This window comes from Protopterus annectens, chromosome 8.part0 (genome assembly GCF_019279795.1).
Source record: "Protopterus annectens isolate FY-2018-M chromosome 8.part0, PAN1.0, whole genome shotgun sequence".
NCBI classification, from domain to species: Eukaryota; Metazoa; Chordata; order Ceratodontiformes; family Protopteridae; genus Protopterus; species Protopterus annectens.
Genome location: NC_056741.1, coordinates 171,350,555 through 171,371,486, shown reverse-complemented (window position 1 = coordinate 171,371,486; position 20,932 = coordinate 171,350,555). Strand labels below are relative to the sequence as shown.

Here is a 20,932-nt window from a genome sequence, read left to right as displayed (position 1 = left end):
ACCTTTCTACATCTATCCCTCATGCTACAGGGATCGACTGGGTCACTGACCGTTTATTGTATCATAACGCTAGCAGTGTAGAAATCAGACTGGTGCAGGAATTGTTAGATGTCATCTTGAAGTTTAACTTTGTAACATTTGGGAGAGAGATATATTTACAGAAGACTGGTGTAGCCATGGGCTCACCAGTAGGGGCCAGTTTTGCTAACATCGTAATGGCTGAATGGGAACACAGATATGTCTTTGGTAATCGTAACGGTCAGTTCAAAATCGATTTTTATACTAGATTTTTGGACGACATCTTTATATTGACAAAAGGTTCAACTAATGATGTGGGGACTTTCATGGACCATCTTTATTCCAGCACGTCTTTTTTGAATTTTACATTTGTAGAGTCTGATTCTAGAATTTCTTATCTGGATGTAGACTTATACAAAGACATTTCTGCTGGTAGCTTTAAGGCCAAAATATTTCGTAAGAGTTCCTATTCTAACACCATGTTACACTTTACTAGTGCCCACCCTGGGCACCAAAAAAGAGGGGTAGTCAAGGGGCAACTTGTGCGCGCTGCTCAAATGGTAACATGATGAACCCTTTTTAGAAGAATGTGAGTTTATTAAGGGATTGTTTCTACACAGAGGTTACCCAGACAAGTTTATTCACAACCTGGTTACTGAGGTCCAGACTAAAAGGTATGGGGGTGTTTATAAACCTATTTTACAAAGCAGTTTGTTCACAAGTTGTCCACTAGAACATTCACCTCCAGTTATGCCTGAAGTCCTTGTAGACAACAAAAAAGTAGACACTTCTATTTCTTTCATCCCTAATTATAGTGCTGAGATCCACTTAATCAAGGAGATGTTTGTCAAGAACTGGAGTATTTTCTGTTGTGATGATGCCTTACAAGCCAGGTGTGGTACTTTGCCTAGTTTTATATACAGGAGGGGTGATAACCTGAAATGGATATTAGAAACAAAAAAGGACACTCGTGTCAGAGTAGAGGGCACTTTCAAATGTGAGAGTTGCAACATGTGCAGGCACATTGCCACTGGTTCGTGATTTAAAATTGCTGGGTCTTCTTTTTCCACTGTTGGTAGATTCAACTGTAAATCTCGATTGGTTGTTTATTTAGCTTGCTGCCAGTCTTGCCCAGCGTTTTATGTGGGCAAGACTGACAGAGGTTTTAACAAAAGAATCTATGAGCATTTATATTGTATTAGGAAAAATAAGTGTGAAAACACTTTGGCAAAACATGTTAATGACCACCCTCAGCACAGGTTTACTTTTAGGGTGTTAGGACAGGTTCTCTTTGACATCAAGGGGGGTCCTTTTCAACTATTATTAGAGCGCCTAGAAGTGATTTGGCAGCTGAAACTCTGTTCATACAGACCTCCAGGTCTTAATGACAGAGTAAGTTTAGCTTGCATTTTGAAACTCAGAAGTATGCAGAGGCAATTTTATTATTTTTTATTTTTATTTTCCATTCATGACTTACTATTTGTTATGTTTTACTTCTTATTTTAAGTTATTAAATTGGTTCTGTTTATTATGTTTCGTTTTTCTTGGTTTTAAACATTCTATGTTTAGACACATTTTCATTGATAATTTTTTATTCCATTTTGGTTAGTTGTTTGATTTCAAAACACAATCTGTAAAGATCTGACTTTTGTATGTAGTAGCTCTTTAAGAAGCTTTGAGATCAGCTTTTTCCCACACACTGATGTCAGCGAGTTTTAACCAGTTGGTTGGTCCATTTAAATGTACCATGTGTTGTTAATTGTGTATTTAAGGAGTTTTTTTACATTTGTTACCTTTTGATGTTTTTCTGAAGAAGTTCAGTTTTCTTGAACGAAAAGTGGATGTTAATAAAACACTTAATATTGGACTCTTTGCTGCTGGTTTCTGCTGACGTGGATTTTGTTTCATTCATCTTAGTGTATAAAAAATAAATTTGCAGGCTATGATCTTGTTACATCTGATGAAGTCCATTCTGGATGAAAACGCTACAGTGAGTGGTGCGTTCATGTGATTAAAGAGCTGTTTATTTCGAGCTTGCTGTGGACATCGTTTTATTTTAACCTCCTGGTTCTGGTGCCTGTTTTTGTGCTTTTGCAACTGGTTCCTGTTTTTTTCAGGCATCTAGCCTCCTTTTGTTTTGTGGTTACTTGTATTTATAGCAAAATGTTATTGTAACTCTCCTTTAACTAGAAAACAGCAAATCCCTGTAATGAGCAGTACCTGTATGTGGTAGTGACATTGCAGTCGACTTTGGGGTGGTTAGAATATTCTGAGACAGCATAGAACAGCGACCATAACTAAAATCATAATGCTGTGTATCGTTTTTGCAGCTGATGCTAACTAGGGTGAGTATTTTGTAAAATATTTTTAAAACATTTACCTCATTTGGAGTCTATCACCTAGTTTGTTTACCATATCAAAACTAACATTGATTAGTTGCCCATTTTTATTTATGATGCTACTTACATATTCACTATCCAAAGAGTAAGTAGTAACAAAAATACTGTAATTTTTTTGTTGATTTTAATTTATCATTACCATTACCAGTAATATTCATATCTCTCAACCTCTTAGCGCAAGAAATCTAGACAAAACCATAAATGAAAGTAGGACAAAGGCACAAAATAGGGATAATTTTTAAATATTGCTCTTACAAACTTAGAAAGTTAATAGAATATCATGTTTTGCATTAGCATGGATTTTCATCTGAAACTCAAATGTCTGCATACCTCTCAACTTCTAAGAGCAAAAAATCTGCACAAAGACATAAATAATTGGGGAGGGGCAAATGCCCAAAATCAGGTACATATTTTAAATACTGCTCTCAGAAAGTTGCTAGAATAACAAGATTTGCATTAGCATGCATTTTCTGAAGAATATGAAGTCTGATGCTTAAATGTATTTAATTATTGTGACTTCAACCCTTTTTAGCCAGAAAATCATAAATTGTATATAGGACAGAGCAAAAACATGAGCAACGATGTAGACATTCTGTGAAAATCTGGACAGCTGAGGAGTATGAATGTCTGTTATTATTTTTTAACAATTTGCCACTAATTTGCCAAAAAACACAGTTTTTTGCAAAACAGACTAAAAATATGAGGAAAAAATCTGGGCATTCTGCAAAAATTTGTACGGTTGAGAGGTATGATAATATTAATACTCGCTGAAATATTCCCATCATCTGTTAGAATTGCCTCATAATGGATTATATGTCTGTCACTAACTCTATTAGACAGCAATGGAATATAAATACCTTTTTCCTTTTTCTGTTAACTTCACCCATAATAGAATTAATTGGAGTTAAAGGGTAATGTCTGTTAAGAAACATATCTCTTAGTAGTTGTCATTCTTTTATATAATCATCATATAATGATACCATCCTAGCTGCCCTCACCATTTGTCCTTTTATTACTGCTCTTTTTGATGTAAAGGATGACAGCTCGTAAAATGCAAAAAGGAATTAGAGTACATGTGCTTTCTGTAAATTTGAGAAGTTATAAAGTATTTTTAATATAATCCTTTTTAATAAATACATTTAAATATGGAAAAGAATGTTCTTCCACATTATAAGTGAATTCTAAAAATGTTGAAGTCTGGTTAATGTATTCAATAAACTTCGAGATGCCTTCCCTATTATCGATCCACATTATAAAAATGTCATCAAGGTACTGTGTATATAGACACCATGATGATGTATACTCACTATTAAGTACCTATTTATTTTCCCATTCTGTCATAACAATGTTTGCATAAAGTGGATCACAAGCAGCCACCATGGCAACACCTTTCTGCTTATGAAAATATTGGCCTTTGATATAAATATAATTGTTATTTAATACTATTTTCATTAAATGAACATAGGTGTTAATTTTACTTTGAGGTAGTTTCATATTATATGCAAAAAAATCTGAGAACCAATGCAATCTCTTCTCTGGTGGTTTTAAACAGTTTGTAACAATTATTTAAAAAAATGCAATTCTGATATCAGAATAAAAACATTATTGTGCATGCAAAATATCTTTCCAGTATGTTCACTTTCATTAGTTTCAAAAGCACAATCACAACAGATGAAGTATCCAGAATGATGAAGTAAATATATAAAAAAGTACTCAGGCATAATTAATACATTACTTCCACAGTATGTGACATAGGATCAAGCTAAACTGATTGTTATGTTGAGATCCTTTAAGCTTCTAGTTTTGTTTGCCCATTTGATTCAGACTTAAAAATTAAACCACCCTAATGTTATTGAAATGGAAAACTAAACTACTTTTTGTTTTGTATACATTCATAAAGCCAATGGACAATGTTGATATTTTCCCCCTGTTTGGCTCCTTACAACTGACCCTTGCCTGCTTGCAGGGCCTCTTCTTGTCCATTGAGTCTGCTAGGCTGTCCTTCCTTTCTGCCTTGAATTAAATCTCACCTATGCATGGACACAGTGAGGAGATCATAGCATCAGGGGCAGTATGATATTGCTGCTGAGGTGTGTATATTCAATGTCCTAACTTCTTCTCCTCTTTTATAGGATCACAGGAGGTTACTAGGCTAATGGTCCAAAAGCCTTTAGAAACCTAGCCATATTTATCCTGAGTTTCCTAGTTAATAGCTAGATAAACAAAGTTCACAGAGAGTTGAGCCTATGGAAATTAATACTGATTACCTCAGTCCATGAGGGACATGGACACCACTCCAGGAAGTAAATTTATGATCACCCATCCATTGATCTAGGTTGCACTTGAAGAGGGTCATGGAGAGGCTTTGCATCATTGTTCCACAGAAGGAGTAGTCTGAGGGATGTATCTATATCTCCAGCATGATGTGTTCATATCAGAGGTTACAATAGGATCCCTGAAGTGCGTGACCCTCAGACAGTTTGATTTACGAATTGTGTAATATTTCCATCAGAGTTGGGTCAGGTATTGCCCTGTAAGCCTGACACAAATCTTCATTTAGTAGCCTGTAGGAGACAGTATACAGTGATAGGGCTTTACATCATTCCATATAGGACTTGTTTTGTGTATCTTGTTTTTTTCTTGGTGAGAAACCTCTGGAGTCTCTCTAGCTGTTGTAAATATCTGGTGAGGTACATGCAAAAGGGTGTATTGTGCTCACTTATTGGTTTGATGAGGTCCAAGTGCAATGGAATTATAATGCCCATGAATCTGGATTACATGCCTTTAATTATGAGATTTGCCACATAGAAGAATGTTCTCACCACTGTGGACACATGGTGGTTGAAGTTCAGATTGCTATCAACCTGAGTACCCAGATCACATACCACTGGATCTACTGTTAGAGTGGGTGCTGTCTATATTGTAATTAACAGGGGTGTTAGCTTTCTCAAATGGAATAATTATACACTTTTTTGCACTTAGTTTCAGTCCATGGCTTTGGCAACAATCACTTGTTTGTGTTAATCTTTTTTGCAGTATATCAGTATCATTCAGGGACTCTGTGATTGCTCCCAATTTGCAGTAATCAGCGAACCTGGTCAGCCACATGCCATCTATTTTTTCCTGGACTTCTGAGAAATAAATTCTAAACAATAAAAGGCCCTGCACAGAACCCTGTGTTATTCCACTGGTGAATGGCCTTTTGCTAGAGATAAATTCACCCACTTTTACAGTTTGTGTCTTGTCTGTGAACCATTTGGCTCCCTACCTCATGACATAGGGGTTAATTCTCAACCGAGACAGAGTTTCTCTATAATGCTTGAGTGGGGAATTGTGTCAAATGCCTCGGCTAGGTCAAGGTGGATGGTATGAACAGTCTTTCTCTCATCCATAGCCTTGCTGAGCTTCCCAAAGTAGTCAGTTAGGTTTAACAGACATGATCTATGCTTAATGAATCCAAACTGGGTTGGGTCCAGAGTCTGGAGATTACCAACGTCCTTGTTGATAAGGCCCATAATGGTTCTTTCCATGGCCTTGCAGATGAGGCTATTCATATGAGTCTATAATTCTCTGGGTTAGTTGATGGTGCCTCTTTGTGAAGATGCTGTCCTCCATTCTACCGGATCATAACCTGTCCAGAGACTGTGGTTAAATAGAGATCTAAGTGAAGAATCAAACCCATGCTTTCACTGACTTGACCTGTGTATTAACTTTGTATTTCATATAAATGCATTCATATTTCTAGGGCCAGCTGTGCAATGAGACATGCTGGCAAATCATCCCACCTCTGCAGAAATTCAGCCAATGTCCCTGCTACCTATGATTGTGTCCTAAGTGAGTCCCCAGCCCCTACTAGGGATCACTGCAAGTCTACGTGCAAGCTGTACTCCACAGGATGGGCATGCCCATCCTTCCTTACCAAAACCTGAAACACCCAATCTGCTAAATGAATCTAGGTCACATGTGCCACAGTTAGGGCCATATTCCTCTATGCCATGGCACTGGCTGACTATGTTAATGTTTTAACATTAATACTGCAAACATGTTCTGGGCATCCATGGTGGTGCAGCAGTTAGTGTTGTCACCTCACAGCAAGAGGTTCTCTGGTTCGATCCTCGGCAGGGGTGCCTTCTGTGCGGAGTCCGCATGTCCTCCCCGTGGTCGTGTGGGTTTTCTCTGGGTGCTCCAGTTTCCTCCCACATCCCAAAGGTGGATTGGACACTCTAAATTGGCCCTAGGTGTGAGTGCGTGCATATGTGTGCCTTCTGTGGAAGGTTGGGCACCGGGCTGTCAACTCGACACCGTAAAAACTCTACTGCCAATCATAAGGAGACAGGTAATCCACTGTGGCAACCTCTAACCAGGAAAAGCCGAAAGAAGAAGAAGACTGCAAACATGTTCTGCAATTCTTGTCTTTCTTGTGTTCATTTTCCAGTAAAAAAAGCTCCCCATTTATACAAGGCAAGATAATTAGCATCGATAGTACTGTAGATATTGGCATATATCTTTCAAGAAAATGGATGTGCAAACTTGTCGGCATTATTAATAAATGCAAATTATTTGGAATAATAACTGCTACATGATCAGTCAGTTGTATTGAGCAGTTTATTCCTGCTGTTTCCATTTCTAGCTATAAGATCTCCTCTTATAGTCTGATCAAGAAAGGGAAGCATAAAAAAGTATTGCAAAATTATTCTATGAGGATAAGACAACTGGAAATTGTGTTCATCTTTAATCTTACATATGTGGCAACATTTTTATATTTTTAGCATGCCTTTCCTATGCCACTTGAGAAACATCTTTCATGCTTCTCTCAAAGCTTGGAAGCCATGGCAATTGCCTAGTGTGGTCATGTTACCATTTCAGCCTCCCAGATGCTTAGTTCATTCTATCATAGCCAAAACCCTAGCAGCTGAGACAATATCTGGATCCAAGTCACCAGCTTTCAAATAAAAACTCAAGTGCAGCATAGGGTTGTCACCTTTTCAAATGGCCAAAGTGGGACATTTTCAGGACACACATCAGATTTTACAGGCCAACACATACCTATGGTCAGTCCAAAGGATAGAACTTTACTTTTTTGCCTAAATGAAAGCTTATTCTTGTAGCAGTTTAGTTGCTTATTCTGTTTCTTGTAAGAGTTAGGTATTTTACATACAGAAATAACTATTTTATGCAACTATTACATGAAATATGGGACATAATTATGCCCTACAATCTCAGAACATTTTCCATTTTTAATATTTTTGGTCAGGACACAACTGCCCAAAGAGGGACTGTCCCTCGCAAAGTGGGACAGGTGGTAACCCTAGTGCAGCAGTGAAAGGCCAACTCTCCTGGTATGAAGTTAAAACACGAGTTTTAGTTTTCCCACAGCATCTGATAGGTATAGCTTTAGTAAGATTTGAAGAGGACAGTTCAAATCTTTTGATAATAACACTTTATTTTTTCCATCTTTATCTGTTTATGTTTTGATTATAGGAATGTTCAAATTTCAGTAGAGGCCCAGGTGAAAAAGCTCTAGTAAAAATAAACACATTTTGTTAGGCACAAACCTTCTGAGTTCTGCCTATTGTGGGATGCATATAGATTTCTAAGACCTACTAGCAAAACCATGTAATGTTACCCACTCAGAAAGCCATACTTTGTAAGTCTAAACTGTAAGTAGCCATCATGTCTTCAGTCTTCCTTTCAAGTTCTTCAGACTGTTGTAGTTTCACCTCCACGTGGTTACTACCTGCCATACAGCAGGTCTACAACAAGCACTCATGTGCTAAATGCTCTCAGTACATGCATGAATAGGCAATGACATGTGCTCAAAGTCTTACTAACTCAATTCCCTGTAAATGTTTAGCTTCCATAACCCTACCAGAGTCCTAACTCTAACAATAAAAGTACCTTCCTGCTCCCTAATCTACAAATTCCCTTTCTGCTCCCTAAACCTAAGTCCCCCCACCTGCTCCAGAAGCCAAAGACTCCATTCTCACTCTCTAAAATTCCATTACTGCTCCATAAACCCAACCCCCCACCCCAAGATCTTCACATAGTCCATAACCCTAACACTCCCTTCCTGCTCCCTAAACCTAAAATGCCCTTCCTCACTGCTGCCCTAATTCAAACTCCCTGCCTCCTCCTACCCACTTACCAAGGCTGCTGCACTTACCTGGCTCATATTCCAATAACGTGTTCAGGTAAGCTATGGCAGCTGCTTGCCTGAATTCATATTCAAGTTCAAGTGCGAGTGTCAGCTCTCTCAAGCTACAAGATACTCGAGTCCCTGGTTTCAAGATAGTGGGTTTTGAACACTTGGGATGCAAGTACCTGTGGAGCACTACCACGCATCTCTTTGTCATATCCAGTTCTCTTCCTCTGACTGTCCTCATTCAGCTTTATCTGGTGTATGTATCTAGAAGATGGATTTCCTGTTCAGCATACTTCCTACTGGATATCAATGGTATAGCTTCTCATTCAGCTTTCTACGGTACAATAGATACAGCGACAGGAAGCAGAAGTAAAATGGGGAGCAATGACAAGGAAATACTTCACTGTGGATAACTGACATAACAGCTATTTCTGCTGACTGAAAACAACACTGACAAAGTTAAATTAAAATAATAAATTACAATCTAAAACTATAAACTTGGCATAACAGTTTAACAGAGGTATAAAATTTCTTTGGGTGGTTGGTAGACATGAGATGGATCACAACTTATAAAAAATGTACAAGGAAATCATGTATGAAATACTGCCAAAAAGCTACATTGTAACACCCAACAACATTCAGATGTATGCTTTTCCAGAACCCACAAAATAAAATAAGGAAATTAACTGTTAAATTTAGAACAAATGTCAGTTCAATTAAAAAGTTGATGAAAATGCACAAACACAACCATCTTGATGTAGTGCCTGTAAGTACAGGGAAACTGAACTTGTTTCACCTATGGCACACTCAGAATTTCTCTCTCAGCTTGTCAGGGATAGCACTAAAAGTTACTACTTTAGGCAGCATCATTACCAATGCCTGCTGAATCATCATTATACATCTTTGCCCAGTATCTCAGTGATCCGCTAAGAGAAAGTGGGCCAGATATGCATTACAATCTGATGATGGTATCACTGTCATGGCCTTACTCCCATTATACAGTAAGGATTAGGCTTTCCCAGTAACAGACCAATATTTATTATATATTATATACTACAAAAGAAAAATGTGGGGCTTAGGGAATTCTCACGGGTATCATGTAGTTGAAGGGATCTGTCTTCTTTCCCTCGGACTTCAGCATTGTAGTTAAAGTCCCATGTGAATAGTAGGATGGCCAAACAAGGTAGGAAAATCACCACATTATAATGCTTTATCCATAACACCTTGATTGTAGTATGCTTCTCACTTAAAGGCTAAGAACGTGCTTTCACAGTGCAAGCATCCCTGCTTAATTTTAAAATGTAATTATCTACATCTTATGCTGATGTCATTACCAGGAGGGTCTTGGATTAGGCCATCTGCCCAGGTATCCATTAAACAATAAACATGATGAATAAAAGAAGTTAGTATAATCTGGAAAAGGGGTGGCCACGGTGGTGCAGCAGTTAGTATTGTTATCTAACAGCAAGAGGTTCTCCGGTTTGATCCTCGGCTGGGATGCCTTCTGTGGGGAGTCTGCATGTCCTCCATGTGGTCGCATGGGTTTCCTCCGGGTGTTCTGGTTTCCTCCCACATCCCAAAGACATGCTGTAGGTGGATTGGGCACTCTAAATTGGCCCTAGGTATGAGTGCATGCATGTGTATGCCTTCCGTGGAAGGTTGGGTGCTGGGCTGGCAACTCAACACCGTAAAACTCTACTGCCAATCATGAGCGGACAGGTGATCTGCTGTGGCGACCCCTAACCAGGAAAAGCTGAAAGAAGAAGTAGAATCTGGAAAAGCTGTTTGATTAAACACACATCACTCAACATTAAATGAAAGATCTAGTAAAATTGTGCCATTTAGTTTACCTGTGTTGATGAGAAGCCACCATAAGGACCCTGCTGTTTGGTGATCCATTTCACAATCTTGGTTGCATAGCTGAGGTCAGTTGTAGATGGATTTTGTGAAGAGACTAGAGCAAGAAGGACATATGCTGTCATTTCCACCTCAGCAGATGGTGCCCTGTTCCAGAAGAAATTATTCTGATTTTCTGAAGGCTTCTCAGCACGCTCCCAGTGTATCATTTCATCTAGAAGACATGGCGAGAAGAACGAGAGAAGAATGCACTTGTAAATGAATCATGTCTTTCTAGTACAACTCTTAAGAGCATAAAGCAGTTTACCTCCTACCGTTTAAATATTTTACATTTCAATATATTTTCTTCAAACTAGTTAAGATTTTTCTGTATATTTTCTATGACAGTGTAAGAATGATTAAAATGCATTTAAAGCACTTGAAATTTCCAAATATTTTACAATGCCAGAAGCCTGAACAGATGCAGTTTATAGACCTTTATACAAAGAAGCTTGCAAACCAGAATATATTAGTAACAGAGATCAGATTAAAGTATGGTGTACAGACACTGGGCCAAAAATATCCTGTTGGGGCCAATGTGAGGATAGTTTTTTTAGCCCTAAGGTACACCATGCAAGAGATTAAGATACAAGGGTACAAGGATGAAGTCTCCTCTGTGGTGGTGGGAGGTATTTACTCTTGTGGAAAAACAAAAACACTTTTTTAATTTTAGAATGACATTTTCATTGTACAGTGTTGAGTCTAATGTAGTCTGGGAGCTTGTCCTTTGATAAAATATCAACAAATCAAAAGAGTTGTACACATCAATGAACTAGAGGAGACCAGGATTGTTTTATACAAGTCTTTTTGGTGGAATTTCTTTAGGACAAACTATCTACTCCTAAGTGATACATTGGCAACTTTCAAATACCCACCAAACCCAATTAACTCCACTGAATACACAGAAATGTCCACCACCACACTGTATCAGCATGTAAACAGCTCATTAGACGCAACTGTACCCCAGGGCAAGCCTCAGAAACAAACCCACATGGATGAACAATAAAATCAACACGCTTTATAATAAAAGGAAAAGAATTTTGACCAAAAGTATGAAGAGTAATTGCAGAATGTTACAGCCCTTGTCACTGAAATAAACAACTCAGGAGCTTAAAAAAATCCTCCAAAGCCAAGCTTGAGGCTAAAATATCTACCCAAGCCAAAGACAATCACAAGGCATATTTTAGTTGTGTTCATAATATCAAAAGCACAACACAGCAATGATCTGAGCTGATTGTGAACAATGTTACCTACACTGAGTTTGAAGATACAGCAAACCTACTGGCCAATAAATTTAACTCTAACTTTACCCCTCTCTACCCTCTGTCTGTTCCTCAAGATATACCTGAAACTGTCTCACCTCCAGCTATTACACAAGACCAAGTCCAAAAATTGCTATTAAAAGCTAAAAATATTGCATCGATGGGTCCTGTCAATATTCCCATATACATCTTAAATAAAACGAAACATGATAGGCTTTGTAAATATGTTTGACTCATATCTGTTATGTTCTATCTGTGTTATCTGGAGCTTTTCTCCCTGGGCCTCCAATGAAAATGGACATATATCCAGTTGAACTATCCCCATCAACAAATGTAAAATAAATAAAAATAAATAGCCACACTCCTAATAGCACTGTTCAACGTCAGCCTCCATACAGGTTTTGTACCAACTGAATGGAGAACAGCTACAGTCATTCCCCTGCATAAGAGAGGACCTTCCAAAGACCCAGGCAATTAGAGACCCACAAGTCTGACCAGCCTCATTTGGAAAGTCATGGAAAGACTTATCATGGAATTAATCAATCAGAACATAGGAGACCTCCAAACACTGTACCCATCTCAGTTTGGATTCATCAACAGAAGGTCATGCTTACTTAATCTGGTGGATTTTTTTGAAAAAGTCACCAAAGCAATGGATGAAGGCAAAACAGTAATCGCATACCCCAACCTGACCAAAGCTTTTGACACAATTCTGCACTCAGGCATGGTAGAAAAGCTAAATAAACTGTAAATAACCCCCTGTGTCACCAGCCAGACTGCCAACTGGCTCACAAATAGGAGGCAGATAATGAAAACAGCGGAGGTTAGCTCCACAAAGAGACTGGTCACCAGTGGAGTCCTCCCCAGGGTTCTGTGCTGTGACCTCTCATATTTGGTATCTACTTTTCTGAAGTAAAAGCAAATACCTAAGGGCTGTGGCTGACCAAGTTTGCAGATGACTGCAAGCTAGGAGCAGTTACTGAATCCCCAAATGACTTAGCCATCCTGCAGGAAGGTTTGTCTCAAATAAATAACTAGTGCCAAAATCATTAACTAAAACCAAATGTCAAAAATGCATTATTGCATCCTTTGGGAAGTCATCTTCTCCAAGGAACTACAACATTGACAATATGCCCCTAGAGCTGACCCAGTTGTTTGGGATTTGTAAACTTATGTGGATAGTGATCTAACATTTAACCAACATTCGTCTGTTGTTGTAAGAAAGTCCTTCTGTATTGTAGAATGTATATACAAAGGGATGTGTCTAGATCTAGGGATGTCATTATCCCCCTTTACTCAGCCCTCATTAGGCCAGCCATTGAATATAATGCCCCCTTTTTCATGTATCTGTCCAGACACATGCAACAATTGGAATGTCCACAGAGATACCTTATTAAAAGTCCTAAACACCATGTCCTACATGGTCCATCTCAAACCGTGTCATTATACTTGGTATCCTACAGACTGCTGACATGAACTGTGTCTCTTGCATACAAGGCACAGCATCTAACTCATTTCTGTTAGATTTGCTGCACATCAGCAAGTCAAATCCCATCAGAAATAGCTTGTCTATGGATCTAAACCTCTTCTGCAACATCAACAGAAAGGTTTGTAGAGACAGGTGTATATTGCAGAAGATACCATTGCTGTGGAACAGTCCACTTAAAACAAAGTTCATCCCTGTCTACATTCAAGTACAAATTAGATCTATGGATGAGAAACAGAAAATCTACCTCGGGACTTCCCTCTGTACTACTAACGGGCAGAGGCAGCTTTTAAATGCTTTATCTTATGCATGGGTCCCCTCCAATTATCTGTGGTTTGATCGCAGTTATTCTCATTAGGGTAATATATAATTATCGAGCATGAAATGGGTAAGGCCGATCTGTAACGTAATGGGATATGTTATTTCAAGCGCAAAAAAGTGAAATTGGCTAGACTTAAAAAAGTCTGCAAGGGCATCTAGCCTAGTACTTACCTATGAGCATGTAATAGTAACCAGAAATACAAGTATATGTTGAGTTATCAAAATGTACCGTTCTTGACACTCAGGTGATTGATGCTGGCATTAAAAAAAAAAAAAAAAGTTTCCTGTTGTGATTTGATCACAGAAGTCACACCACACATTCAAGTCCCACCACACATTCAGATATAATTTGAAAACTGAAGTTTTTTTTAATGTAAGGTATATTAGTAAGGTGCAAATTATCACACATTAATTAGTCTGATAATGGATTTGAGGATACTGTATGCCATTTTATGTTACACAGCTTGTTTGACACAAATGAATCTGAGAATACTACATACCATTTTATGTCAGAAGGCTTCTTTTGCAACAAAAGTTAATACTACCATGATAAGCTATTTGGAGCAAAGTTATCTTTGCATTAATAACATTTATTACAGTAATTATTATAGTGGGTTTCCCTGTTCATCAGCAGTTGGTGGGCAGAGTGAGATTATTGAACAGCTATTAGCCAAAAGTCATGATTTGTTGTTTATACGCTGCTGCCTTCCTTCTCCACAATTTATTTATTTATTTATTTCCAGTTTGATTACCAGGGAAGTCCACTGGGCCCAGAGAGCCCGTATTCAGTGGGAGGCCCGGGGAGAAAAGTTCCATGAAACAGATTACAGTAAAGATAGCAGTCCAATAAAAATAAAAGTACAAGTACAAATACATATCAAATAATACAAAGTGTGAGCAATATTGCCCATAGTGGAAAGATATCGTGCAGATACATTTTAACAAATTCACACAGTTAAATTCAAAAGTCAAAAACTATTTACAATATTTACAGAGTGTGAGAGATCGTATGGGAATTAGCTATAGAAGGTTATAGTCAGCTACAAGGTGCTTAGGAACTCAGGAGGATACCCTCCCAGGGGCTTTTGTTAAAGAGTACTAGGTAGGGAGAATGTAGTTACATTTCCATTTGGAGGAGAGGTAGGTGTAAAGCTGAGTTTTGAAGTTGTTTGTGTTTGACATTGTCCTTAGTGTGGAAGGGAGAGAATTCCATTTCTTACCTAAGGAGAAGGAGAGGAGACGTTCTCCAACAGGATATTTAGGTTTGTAGACAGTAATTAAGTTTTGGTGTTTAGATCTGAGAGTTCTATTTGGGGAGTATGGTTGAAGGATGTTAGTTAGAGAGGGGAATTTGGTTGGATTAAATATTAGTCTATGTGCTGTAGTGAGCTGGAGGAAGTCCATGCAATTTGTAAATTCTAACCAGTTGAGGGATTGGAGGGTAACACAGTGATGAGTGGAATGTTTGGCTTTGGTGGCAAATTTAGAAATTTTGTTATAACAGCTTTCAAGTTTGGAAGTGATGGAAGGGGATAGGTTAGTTAGTAGCGGGACGCTGTACAGAAGGGAGGGAAGGTGGTAAGAGGAGGCCAGAGTATCCCTGGTAGAAGTAGAGAGGAAGTGGTTATTCCTGTATAGCATACCTAGTTTATGGTGGGTTTTCTTTATATTTTGCTGAATATGGATGTTGAACTTGAGGTGTTCGTCTATAGTTACACCAAAAAGTTTGGCAAAGGGAACAACTTCGATCAGAGAGTTGCTTTGGCTAAGGACTTGGAAGGAATTTTTATCAAAAGAGAAAGATGTTGAGGGTGTGAATAGCTATATTTTTGATTTGTTAGTATTGAGAGAAAGGTGATTTTGGTGCATCCAGATCTCAGTAGTTGAAAAGGCAGTCTGAGTTTTAGATAGGAGTTCAGGGAGGTTAGAGGCAAAGCAGACAAGTGTAGAGTCATCTGCATATTGGATGACTTTGGCATTAGGAATAGTAGAGTGAAAGTTATTGATAAAGATATTAAACAACATTGGTCTGAGGATGGACTCCTGTGGTGCTTGGGTAGGGTTGGGTAAGAAAGGTGAGGTGTCTTTTTTCCATTTCACAGCCTGAGATATATCTGACAGATACCTTGAGAACCAGGAAAGAGTGTTATGGGAGAGATTTAGGTTTCAGAAGTGACTTAGAAGGTGCTTATAGGAAACAGTATTGAATGGTTTAGAAAGATTGAGGAGTACTGTGGAGACTAAGTTCCCAGAATCTCGGGCTTGATTGACAGTTATTAAAAAGAGTGGAGCTGTTATGGTGCTATGTCCTGGTTGGAAACCATGTTGGGTAGGAGTAAGAAGTTGTTTTTTACTCAGGAAAGGCATAAGTTGGAGGTGGATGCATTTTTCAAGGATTTTCGAGACTGGAAAGAGAAGAGCTATAGGGCAGAAATTTGAAATGTTAGTGTTTTTGCCTCCCCTGTGGAGAGGGAGAATAAAGGTGGGATGCCAGAGTTTAGGGACATAGGATTCCTTTATGGATCTATTAATTAGGATACTAATTGGGAGAGCTATACCATCGGCAGCAGACTTGAGAAGGGAAGAGGGGATGTTGTCAGGTACACTGGAGCAGGGTTTACATTTGGATAGAAGTCTTTTTATGTAGTTAGTGGAGATAGGTTTAAGCTCAAACATAGGGGGGGAGGAATTATTTGGGCAGTTAGATGAAGTGGAATGTAGGAGAGATGGGTTGTTGTTGGGAAATGTTTTCGTTAGGTCAGATATTGACTCTATAAAGAAAGAGTTGAATAGTGAGGCTAATTCAAGGTCAGATTTACTTGGGTCCAGACAGGGGTTATTTTTGGAGCTTGGGTTGAGGAGTGAGTTTATGTAGTTCAAAAAAAGCCTAGGGCTTTCGGGATGGTTGGACTGGAGCTTAGTGTAGTAGGATTGTTTGTCTTTGAAGATTTGTTTTTTTGCATAGTTATGGAGTTGTGTATATTGGAGAAGCATTTGGAGAAGTTTATTCTTTTGGTAAAGCTTCCAGGATTTGTCTCTTTGATGCATAATTTGCTTTGTTTCTTTGGTTAGCCAAGAGGCAGTTATAGTTTTTATTCTTTTTTTCATTGGTGGAGCTAGGGAGCCAAGGGATAGTTATAGTTTTTATTCTTTTTTCCTTGGTGGAGCTGGGGAATTTAGAGTGACTAGGAAAGTAGAATTAAAGTGGTCTATGGCTTTATCAAGTGGAAGGGTTTTTAGAATGTTTTAATTCATTTGTTTGAGATAGAGAAGGTTTTGGGTTCATATTTACTAAGGTTGTGGGTCTGAATATATTGATGTTGGTGTGGATGGGAGGTGGTTGCATGATAAATGAAAGCTAGGAGGTGGTCACTAATAGAGTCAGGGATGTTGCCAGAGTTGATAATTTTATTTGGATGGGTGACTAAGATCCAGTCAAGAGTGGATACTGGGGAATTTGTTTTATTGGGTCTGGTGATGGAATGGGCTACTTGAGAAAAGTTAAAGAGAGACTGGGTAATGAGTTTGAAAATTGTAAGAGTATTGTAGGGGGATGAAAAATTAGAGGAAGGGGAGGGTAATTGTTATTTGTGGGTGGGTTAGGTCCAGGGTTGGGGTGAATGCCTCCAGCTAAGATGATGTTATTGAAGGAAGTTATTTTAGTGTGTTTTGGTTTGGATTTAGGGTATTCTGGATGGTCTAGTATTTGTTTAAGAGTAAGTGTCTTAGCAGTAGTGGAAATAAATTTAGGATTAAAAAGGTGCAGAGGGTTGAGCTGAAACAGGGAGGAGGAGATGGAAAAAAAATGATTATTTTTGTGAGGAGATGGTTTTGTGTGGGAGTATGGTAAGGAGTAGAGAGTGAAAGCTGATTGGAGGTATAGAAACTGGCATGGTATAATGTTGGGAGTAGTAGGAGGGAGATAGGGGTTCAGAGTGTTAGGAACAGTAAGGAAAGCATGATAAAAATGGTAGTTTAATATGGGAGGATTTGTAGTTGGAGAAAAAAGCTGTGGGGTGAGAGGAGGGTAGTGAAAGAGTGATGTATTTAATTAGTGATGTATTAATTACTGTGGGTGAAAGGAGGAGGGGTAAATGGGGAAGGCTTTGACTCGATGTTTGTCTTGAGTGGGTGGGAAGTGGTTGAAATAAAAGTAGGAGTAGTGGGGGCGGGTGGGAATTGGGGGCAGGGTAGGGGAGTGTAGTGATTCCGCTGGGTGAACAGAGCAGGTAGAGCCAAGGAGAAGAAAGAAAGCCAGCAAAGAGTTATCAGTGAAGCTGAGAACTAGGTCAGAGGTAAGGAGGCACTGGCATAAGGCACTGTGTGTTTGATTTAATATTATTCTAAAGAAGCTGTCTCATTTAAAGTAATGTAGGATCAGTGGGAATATAAATGTACAAATTAATGTGTTATCATAATATTTGCTGCTCTTCCTACGTGTTCTGTGTATATATTTTATAGGCAATATTAAAATATTTTCAGATGCCGTGGTGGTACGGCGGTAGCGTTGTTACCTCACAGCAAGAAGTTCTCCCGTTCGATTCTTAGCTTGGCTTGGGAGTGCCTTCTGTGTGGAGTCTATATGTCCTCCCCGCGGTTGGGTAGCGTTCGAAAGACATGTGTGCATAAATGGGCGTGCCTTCATTGAAGATTGGGCATTGAGCTGGCACCTCGGTGTTTCGTAAAAATCTACTGCCAATCATTAGCGGACCGGAGTTCTGCTGTGGCAACCCCTTACCAGGAAAAAGCCAAAAGACAAACAACAACAAACAACATTAAAATATTTTCAGAATTATGATATACTGAATTCTATTTTATGATGACACAGGGTGACAAAAGTTTATGGACTCTTAAGCTCTAAAAACATTTGCATGTTAGATATATATGATTTTATGACTGTGTGTGTGATCACACGGTTACAGTTTTAAACAGCAAGCACTCATATACGCAGACACTTTATGATGGTGTAAAAAAGTGAACATTCAAAAGAGCAAATGTTCTTTTAAACTGAGTTTGTGCTGGCAGCCAGTTGTGAGTTTGGACTGCAGCAGTGTAAGGCACTTTTCCATTGCCTCACTGTTGTGTGATCTCAGAGTTAGTATATATCATTAGCAGTTTTTTTCTGTTTTCTATCACTTTATATTCACTATAAAGTAATCACTCTTTGAATGTATGCTATTTTTTCAACATTTGACATTTAATGAGCCACCCGACCAGTCATATAGTTCATAGGTTGTTACTAGGTAATGACCACTAGGGCCTTTATAAGCGTAGCCATGCAACCCAACCCAATTTTGTCCCTTAGTAGATTGGGTGTCTGTATGTTAGTAAGGAGGTAGCTAACGGTTTTGTGTGTGGAGGAGTTGTTAACTGGAGAATATTTTTGTCACTGATAGCCTCTGTCCATCAGAGACATGGAAGCCAGATGGGGGATGAATTTGCAATTTCCCATCTAATGGTTTAAGTTTCATTTGAATAGTGTCAGGGAGAACTCTGCTTCACATTGATGGTGGAGCCTATTCCATAGAGCATGAATGCTTTGATACACATACCTGTCTCTTCAGCCTGTTCTATTTATGTCAAAAGTGAAGTTTATATCCTGGGATTTAGTGTTTCTGGTGCTCTTTGTTTTCTGGATGTCTGAAAGATCTATCAGGGATGGCTGTGAGGATGATTTATAAGCCAACCATAGATTACCTCTCAATAGAAGACTGAGTAGAAAAAGAGGGCCTTTAGGTTATCTGTGTAGGACAGAGTATTCATGCCCTAGATTCTACTGGTGAAGAACCTTTGTGGACATTCCACCTGTTACAAGTGTCTGGTTAGGTACATGCTAAAGGGGGTATTGCACTCAATGATGGGATTTTATGGGGTGAATACAGTGGTACCAAAACTTCCTTGGACCTGGATACCATACCCTTACCTGTAAGTTCCATGGTATAGAATGATTTTTTTACTATCTTTGCTAGGTGCTAGTTGAAGCTCAGCTTGCTCTCTGCATATGTTCACAGATCACTAACAACTGGGTCAACCAGATCTTAGGGTGTTTTATTGATGGAGTAATTAACTTGTGTGGACAATTTCCCAAAGGGCATTATAATGCATTTCTTGACACTAAGTTTTTAGTCATTGCTTTAGGGCCAGTCATTTGTCTATGTTAAACTCTCTTGCAAGATGTTGGTTTTATCAGGGCAGTCTGTAATAGCTCCCAATTTACGATATGAACATGGTGAACAAAAGACATTTGATATTAACCATGACTTCCGAGAAGTAGATACCAAACAGATGGGGACCCAGCATGAAGCCCTGAGGTACTCAGTTAGTGACTGGTCTCTTGGTGGAGGTGATCTGACAAATCCTGACTTCTTGGGTCCTATCTGTGAGCCAGCTGGCAATCTAGTGAGTGATGTAAGGAGTTTTGCATAGTTTTGAGAGTTTGACAACAATGATTGAGTGGAGTATAATATCGAATGCCTTTGCCAGGTCAAGGTATGTGGTATGCACTGTTTTACCCTCATCCATTGCTTTGGTGGCCTTCTTCATGAAATCAACCAGAATAAGTAGGCACGACCTTCCCTTAAAGCCAAACAGGGATGGGTTCAGTGTCTGTAGGTTGCCAATGTCCTTGTTGTTCATTTCCATGATAATTTGTTCTATGGCTTTGCATATTGGCCTTGTCATTCTGATGGATCTGTAGTTCCTAGGGTTGGCTGATGGTCCACCCTTATGAAGAGGGATGACTGCTGTGGTCCTTCAGTCATGTGGTACATAACCTGTTTTGAGGTTGTAGTTGAGGTCCTGATAGGTCATGTTTCAGACTATTCAGGAAGCAACCAGTGATATTGTTGGCGCCCACTGAGGCAGTGTTTTTAGCCTTAGCAAGTACTGCCAGAACTTGATTCCTGCTAATAGTTGGGGGAGGGGAGTATGCTAGAAGGTATTTCACAGAGGGTAGCTTGGGGAGGTCAAGTGGGGCTGAAGTTAGAGGTAAATTTATCAGCCAGTAGATTCACTATGTCTCCCTGATCAGTGAAGGTGGTGCCATTTACCATCAGTTCATCGTGTGTGTGTGTTTGTGTGTGTGTGTGTGTTACCTTTTAGGTTCTGGACATAGGTGAAGTAGGCCTTGTGATTTTCGACTGTCCTGACCTTGTAATTGGCTTTGCTAGACTTAATAAGACCTCTTAGTTTCTTGTTTAGTTGAATCAAAGAGCTTTTTTCTTTATGGGAGTTGCTCTTTTTGATTTTGACCATGACTTTATTTCTCTGTTGGAGGGAAGCTTTCTAGCTTCTAGCTAGGGGGTGATAAGCACTAGGTAGCCCATCTCACACAAGAGGAGTGGTTTTTGGTCCAGAAATTGTAGTTTATTGGCCGTTTGGGCAGTTTTTCCATCTCTTTCAACTTTCT

The 20,932-nt window shown here is 38.9% G+C and overlaps 1 protein-coding gene across 1 annotated transcript in view; it reads right to left on the bottom strand.

The window, feature by feature from the left end:
* The window catches only part of LOC122808690 (alpha-2-macroglobulin-like), a 1,814,690-nt gene that overhangs the window by 263,492 nt on the left and 1,530,266 nt on the right, over positions 1-20,932 (bottom strand). Inside the window, exon 29 of the mRNA XM_044079678.1 lies at positions 10,410-10,630. Coding sequence (XP_043935613.1) covers positions 10,410-10,630 — 221 coding nt within the window. The remainder of the gene's footprint in view (positions 1-10,409; positions 10,631-20,932) is intronic.